Source organism: Echinops telfairi, unplaced genomic scaffold (genome assembly GCF_000313985.2).
Source record: "Echinops telfairi isolate 266 unplaced genomic scaffold, ASM31398v2 ScPeMD7_7427;HRSCAF=8465, whole genome shotgun sequence".
NCBI lineage: Eukaryota > Metazoa > Chordata > Mammalia > Afrosoricida > Tenrecidae > Echinops > Echinops telfairi.
Window position 1 is genome coordinate 15,146,081 of NW_022111327.1, and position 8,157 is coordinate 15,154,237.

At 39.0% G+C, this 8,157-nt stretch overlaps 1 protein-coding gene across 1 annotated transcript in view; it reads right to left on the reverse strand.

Annotated features, from left to right (window-relative positions):
• Positions 1 to 8,157, reverse strand: part of WDR44 (WD repeat domain 44) — a 97,202-nt gene that overhangs the window by 52,363 nt on the left and 36,682 nt on the right. The window contains exon 2 of the mRNA XM_045298562.1: positions 7,139 to 7,172. Within this exon, the coding sequence (XP_045154497.1) occupies positions 7,139 to 7,172 (34 nt within the window). The remainder of the gene's footprint in view (positions 1 to 7,138; positions 7,173 to 8,157) is intronic.

Here is an 8,157-nt window from a genome sequence, read left to right on the forward strand (position 1 = left end):
TGACAGGAGGGTGGGGTGGAAAGGGGAGACCAATTACAGGGATCTACATATAACCTCCTCCTTGGGGGACGGATAACAGAAAAGTGGGTGAAGGGAGGCGTTAGGCAGTGTAAGATATGACAAAATAATAATTTACAAATTATCAAGGGTTCATGAGGGAGGCGGGAGCGGGGAGGGAGGGGAAAAATGAGGAGCTGATGCCAGGGGCTTAAGTGGAGAGCAAATGTTTTGAGAATGATGAGGGCAACGAATGTACAAATGTGCTTTACACAACTGATGTATGCATGGATTGTGATGAGATGTATGAGCCCCCAATAAAATGATTAAAAAAAAGAATATAGGGTGCATATTAGCATTCATCTTAAGCTGCCCTACCAATTAAGCATTTTAGCCAACTGTTTTCCAGTAACTGTTCATTAAGTAGAAAAATCCAACCATACACATGAAGAATTCCTATACCTCAATTTAATTTCCTTTAATGAAGTTCTTACAAAGGTCACTGACCAAAACTGACAAGCAGTGACTAGACTTCTGTTTTTATTTGAACAAAACTCTCTTGGACTTAGAACTCCTGAAAGAGATCAAGCCCTATAGGGAAAACTACTGCTAAGTCACAGGTTTAAAGAAGTGATAGGGAACTTAACAGAACTTGGTCTCTGGTGAAGTTAATCAGATTTCTTAGTAAATCCCAAATTAGACAACTATGATTCTTCCCCAGTGATGTACAAGGTTCAAGACCTTGTCCTAGCACCTTGATCCAGGTTTTTTTTTTTTTGATAAAGCAAAGGAAGTCAAGTACGTGGTTAACACCAATGGAACTGTACTTGAAACAGTCCTCACACAGCTGAGCTGTTACTAGAATGCACTATGAAACCCCAGCATGCCCATTTATCAGGCCCTTTGTCTAGCACAACGTCAAGACACATGCTTCGTTAAAAGAGAAGGCAGATTATGAAAGTTCTACAGGATTTATAGGGAGTCCTGGTGATGCAGTGGTTAAAGCAGTTGGCACCCATAAGCAACTGCACAGGAGAAAAATGCGGCACTCTGCTTCTATAAAGATCATAGCCTTAGAAATCCTATGGGAAGTTCTGTTCTGATCTATAGGGTTGCTGGGGGTCAGAATCATCTCAACAGCTATGGGTTGGGTTGGGTTGATTCTTTATACTACTTTACCCTCTGTGTTGTGTATTTAAAAGCTGATTGTATCACTTTTGTAATATTTGGTTATAAGATTTGAGGTTTTCAATTTTAATAAGCAGCACAACTAGGATTAACTCAGATTCACTAGTATTGGTACACTCAGAGAAAGACTCACTATTATTATTTAGAGAACTGCAAGTAAAAACTAAATTTTGAAAAAAAGTTTAGGTCATTTCTAGTGTTTAAGAAGGAGAGAGGATGTTATAGACTTGAATTTGGGCTCCCAAAATACGCGTTGGAATCCTAACCCCTGTACTTGTTTGGAAACACATCTCATGTATCCTCCTGGGTAGGCTCCAAAGATGAGGCCATTAGATGAAAACTGACGTTATGCAAAACTTCAGAGCCAAGGGCTCCACAGGCTCCAAGAGTCATTTCGAGGCTGCCCAGTGGGACTGTTAGCCTGCCCTGCTATCCCTATCTGCAGCTCAGCTTGCCATTCTGGCTCATCTTCACACCACACCACACCTTCAGATCTTTGAGCAGACAGGTTGGCTTGTGCCATTTCAAATCACAGGCAGAGCTGACTGAGTTAGGACTTGCAGCCAGGAGGGGACTCACCAGACCCTGACACACCCAAACAAAGTTCTTGCCCCACACAGAAATGTAGACTCCCAGCACACTCAAGTGCCTTTCCCTCAACTTTATTCATGGCCAAGACTGGGAAAAGGTGGAATGGGAGATATCAAGGACTTGAAGCTTACGAAGGAGGCATTCTCACACTCAAAATACACGAGTCCTCACCTGACTTTAAGGTGATTTAAGAGCTTTCACTATTTCTGAAAAGATGAAAAGTCCAATGAGATAGTTCTTAAGTGAGGAGAAGGTGTAAAGTGGTTTTTTGGGGGAAACTTTTGTGTTTGAGAATTATTATGACTGTCGAGTGGATTATCATGATTATTGAGTGTGACTTGCCCAAATGTCGATCAACAGCTTTTACTGATTCTCCACCTTCACGTTGTGTAAGAAGCTTTCCTCCCCTCTAATATTGATACTTCTCTTTGCACCTTTAGCTACTATTACTCAGTTATTTTAAGGTCTCACATATTTGTTAGTTGTTATTCTCTTAATATGGAAGTATAAAAAACATGCAAGAAACCAGACGTTTGCCAACACAGGTTCAATTGCCGAGGGCAATGAGTGTATAACAAAATGCTAGTGAGCACAGGGGTTAAGGCCATGTGCCCGTGCACATGTGACACTTTATAGACCAAGCTTGGTTCTTCTTCAGTGTCTTCTCTTGGAGATGTACCTAATCTTAATACCGGTTTTTATTGGAATCCACTGGAGAATGAGGTAATTCTGCTTTTGTTTCTGGGCCTTTTGTCTCTTCATCCTGAAAGCCTTATAAGAAGACATTTTGAAGACGGAAGGCAACTGCACTCACAGGATGGGGGAGGAATGGAAAGTACTAGCACTGGTTTTGCCAAATATAGGGGCCATGATGTACAATACGAGGGGTACCCTTCCAAAACTCCCTGCAATTGAGCTGGGTGGAGCAGAGCTTTCAAAGTACGCATTTTCCCTGCTAACTGAGCATTGAGCAACTCTCTCTGAGTTGGTGCACCCAGGCGTCGTCACCTGGCAAGGTTCTCTCTGGTCACAGTGAATTTTTTTGTAAAAGAAGTATCATTTGAACCTTGTTTATTGTGATGGTCCGATTTAAGAGAACAGCGTGCAGCTGTGAAATTTTGTTTTCTGCTCAGGAAATATGCTGCAGAAACGGTTGTGATGTTGAACATAGCTTACAAGGACAGTGCTATGGGGGAAAAGTCAAGTGTATGAGTGGTTTTCTTGTTTCATAAAAGGTGAAATGTTGACTGATGACAAATCTCATTCTGGATGTTCGTCAACTGCCTGAAAGAATGAAAATGTTGACTCGTAGTGCATTTGGAGTTTGTTTGTTCCACCATGTCAGACTGTTAATCAAACTTTCTATTTAGAAGTTCTGAAAAGATTGCAGAACAGTGTGCAATAAAAAAGGACTGATTTGTGGTAGACGGGGGACTGGCTTGGCCACCATGACAATGCACCTGTTCACGTAGCCATCTCAGTGCCAGTGCACCAGTTTTTGGCAAAAAAAATCCCAGGATGCCTCTCTTGCCCCTAGCACCTGACCTCTCTCAGTGTGACCTCTTTTTGTTTCCACAAATGAAGAAGGATTTGAAAGGACAGCACAGAAGGGGTGAAGAAAAAACAAAAAAACAAGGAAAGTACTTGTCAGCCATCCAAACAGATAAGTTTGAAAATGTTTCCAAGAATGCAATCGCAGACGTAGTAAGTGTAACAGAGAGTACTTTGAAGGTGATAGGTTGTTTTGTTAAAAAAAAAAAACATAGCTTTGCAAAAAAATGCCCTTTTTTGGCGGGGTACCCCTTTGTCTAATGGATTGGATGCTGCTGCCTACAGTGAGAACATACACTATTATATGATATATACAGTACATGCATAAGCCAGTAATGTAAACATTATGACTATCAAGACATATGCAGATAAGTTAAAAAGTATTGCTACTAGGGTTCCAGTTCATATAAGTACGGGTTTATTCCAAACAACACGTGTTTAAACAAGCTAGCTCAGTAAAACACTTGTCTTAGTCTTGTTAAGGTGTTTTCAAAAAAAGGTCTGATCAAAACAGTAGCTTCTGAAGGGATCTGCTGGGCCAGTTAAATTCAAGGGAGGGCAGCCAGCTCGGAAGGTTACAGTGACTGCTTTTGGATTCCAAAAGGAAAATCTCGATAAATTTCCTCAAAAGACACACTATGGTCACAGGGGCGTATTAGGAAGAAGTTTTAAGTTTTAACATTGTCTAGGTGAGATAAAGGCCCAGAGAGTTGCAGTGAGTCTGGATTCTGGGTGCCAGCTCTACAGGAAGGCACCTTGTCTCCTCTGAGCTTCTTCTCCTAGGCAGTTTCTTGTTGGTTTGCCTTTTGCTCTCTCCCTCCATCTCTGTTCTGCTAGCTTGTTTCATCTCTTTTTATCTCTCTAAAGAGATTGGCTCAGTACACCCTATACATATCCAGCCTCATTAACACAACCACCATAGGCACAGAAGTTAGGATTTACCACACATTTTTCAGGGGCAGGTGAGAGGGCTTCAAGAAGTTGGGCAAAAATTCAATGATATTTTTTCAAATCATTTTATTGGGAGCTTTTACAGATATAATAACATTCCATAGTTCAATCATATCAAGCAGTAGTCAATTATCTTTTAATTCCACTTTTCCATGAATTTTTGAAGCCCCCTCATAATTCAAGTCCTAACAAACTCCACCTTATTCTAACATTCTACCACTGAAATTTTTATAAAGGTCACATTAGTTATGTAACAGAATCAACTCAATGGCAGCTCCCCCCCCCTCCCAGCCCCCTCTATTCCATTCAGTGTTCCCAGCAAATTACATACCTTTGCATGGTAATTTCCTAACAAAGGAACCCTGGTAGGTTCAATGTTGGGCTGTTAATCAAAAAGCCCTCTGTTCAAACCCACCAGCCTCTCCTGGAGAGAAAGACGAAGCCATCAGCTTCCACAAAGATGGAAAATTTGTGTTCAAAAAGCCTTGGAAGCCCTATGAGGCAGTTCTACTCTGTCCTACTTGGTCACTTTGAGTTGGGAATTGATTAGATGTCAGTGAATATTTCTGAATACACACGCACCTCTCACTAGAGTTTTCCTCTACCTATGCAAATCTTTCTTAATTTTCAAAGCTCAGTACTAGCTCTATCTACCGATTCCCTGAAAGTTTTCTGTTATCTAGGGAATAATGTCCTCATGCTTACTCTACCTCCCCCTCCTCCTTCTAAACTCCTTGGAATTACTTAATGTCTGTTCTGTTCTGCGGACCTCCTTTTGTATACCTGTCGCTTCTGGGAGACCATAAAAATTAAACAACAACAAAGACTACATAAGACTCCTTTCTGAATTGCCTAAGACATCGATAAATATACTGTTACATATTGGATGTACTTGGTATTTTGAATATATCCATACCATAGAATATTACTCAGTATAATAGCAATGTATGATCGATACACCCAACAATTTGGATGGGAGTCAAGAGAATTATGCTGAATGAAAAAGGCAGTCTTAAAAGGTTATATATATATAAATATATATAATTCCATTTAAATAATATGCTCAATATGAAAAAAATTATAGAGATGGAAATCAGATTAGTGGTTTCCTGAGGTTAGGGGTGATATGGGAGAGGTGGTGGGTGTGACTATAAAGGGATATCCATGTGGGAAATCCTAGTGGTGTTGGTTACATAAATATATACATTTGATAAAATGACATTGAACTATATACTTCCATTGTTTCAATGTCAAAATGATATAGCAGCCATTGAAGACACTGGATGAAGGATACACAGAGAATCTCTGTACTCTCATTACAGTTTCCTATGAACTACAAGCCCAAACCAAACGCACTGCTATCAAGTTGATTCCAACTCACAGTAACCTTACCTAGGGTGTCCAAGGCTAAATCTGTACAGGAGCAGTCAGCTCATCTTTCCCCCACAGAGCAGTTAGTGTGTTTGAACTACTGACCTTGTGGTTAGCAGCCCTATACCTTACTCACAAGCACTACTAGGGATCCTTTCTGTGAATTTATACTTATTTAAAAATATACAACAAAAAAAATAATCACATCTAGCTTCCTATTTATTTCTTAAATTAACACACTGGTAGCCAATGTTATTCAAGTTATCTGTAATAACCGAGTTAATGAAAAAAACACTAAACATTTATAAAGAGGATAGAGACATGTAAAACTTGTGGACATAAAGTTTGGAAAGTGGAGGATCAGGGATGGGAGGGAAGCTAAATTTTGACCAAGTGCATTTTTGCACCGAGTGAAGTTTAACCATGTGTGTGAATTAATTTTAGAAATTAGTTTTAGCAAATATTAAGTAAAAAATCAGTTTTATGAAATATTACAAAGAATTAGGATATGATTTTTCTTACTCAGTTTAAGAAAAATGAAATACATTATTATTAGCTTTCAGGTCTCATGTGTATCTTTTTCTCTCTAGCAAATTCTTTCCTCTTTAGCAGTAACATACTAAATTTTGTGCTTCTCATTTTGCCTTAGTTTTACCATGCTTATATACCTAACCCATATATCCTTAATTTTGAATTATTTTGAACTAAACACAAGTAGAATCTACTTGCATGTATTTTTCTGTGAATTGCCTTTCCCCCCTACTTAATACTTTTACTGTGTATAAATTTTTCATTCATTCCCACTGCTATATGAAATGCCACATGGATACACTACAGTTTATTCAAAAGACTAGTATTCACTGTGCTTAAGTACACTGGAACTGGGAAACAAAAAAGAGCATGTTTGAGGTTATGCATACATACATGCAGACACATACAGTGTGTACTCTATTTGATATAAATAGTTCTGTTTAGTGATATTCCTGTATTTAAAAATGGCTCTTAGTGGCATAATGTATCAGTGCCTAGTTCCTCTGCTTGGATATAAGGCTGGGATTGATTTTTTTGTTTGTTTTTCTTTTTTTGTTGTTTTGGATTGATTTTTAAACATAGTGATTTTACCAATACATGCTCACATGCAGTATATAAAAGTTTTGATTACTGCACATTTTAGCCATGCAAGTATTTTTAAATCAAAACACATACACGCAACCCAGAAAAGTCATAGAATTTATAGCGTTCTTCTGTTTTAAAAATCATAAGTCAAATCAAAGTTAGTAGAAACCTGAAACATTTGTATTGTCCCTTTCTTACAGTGCAATATTTAGATATTTCTAGAGTACCTAATTATAACTAGAAGGATTGAATAACAGTATTCAGGAAGCAAAAAGGCTATAGCAAGGAAGTGAAAAATTACATATAAAGCTCAAATGAAAAATGTATAAGATTTACAGACACACATTTAAAACTTCCAAGAAGCACAAGTTACCTTCAATGTTGAAAGCCCAACCTTCTCTGGAGACCTGTTGAGAAATAAAAGTAAGGAGCTATTGAGTAGTGGAGATGAGAAGGGACTACTTCTATAAACTTATTGAAGACAAGCCCAGTTTGAAAGACATGTATAAGGGGGCTTTAAAAATTCACAGAGAACAAACGAAGCATGCAATTTTCCCAGGAATCTTTTGAATCTTCTTTGTATAATATCTTGTGATTGAAAAGGACTGGATGTATATAGCAAATGTGGAAAACAAGAAAGCAGTGAGGAAAGTTAAAGCGATAACACAATTTTTTACCACCTAGAGATTTTTGGGGGGCCCTGAGTGGTACAAATGGATAACACATTTAGCTGCTAATTGAAAGGTTTGAGGTTTGAGTTTACTCAGAGCACCTTAGAAGAAAGGCCATATAATCTACTTCTGAAAAATCAGATACTGAAAACCCTACAAATTTCGACTCTGACACACGGGGTTGCCATAGGCAGAATCCAATTGATGACAATTGAAACACATAAAAAAGAGGGCATATGCACACGTTTGCAAACGTGTGCATAAGCAAAGGTGGTGAAGAAAGCTGATGGTACCAGGCTATCAAAAGATATAGCGTCTGGGGTCTTAAAGGCTTGAAGATAAACAAGCGGCCAACTAGCTCAGAAGCAACAAAGCCCATATGGAAGAAGCACAACAGCATGTGTGACCACAAGCTGTCGAAGGGATCAGGTATCAAACATCAAAGAACAAAAAATATCATTGTAAAGGTGGGTGAGTGCAGAGTGGAGACTCAAAGCCCATCGGTAGGCAACTGGACACCCCCTCGCTGAAGGGTTGAGGGGAGGAGATGAGCCAATCAGGGTGCATAGTAGCAACGATGAAACATATAACTTTCCTCTAGTTCTTAGATGCTTCCCACTCCCACCCCACCCCCACTATCATGATCCCAATTCTACCTTACAAATCTGGCTAGACCAGAGGATGTACATTGGTACAGATAGCAACTGGAAACAGGGAATCC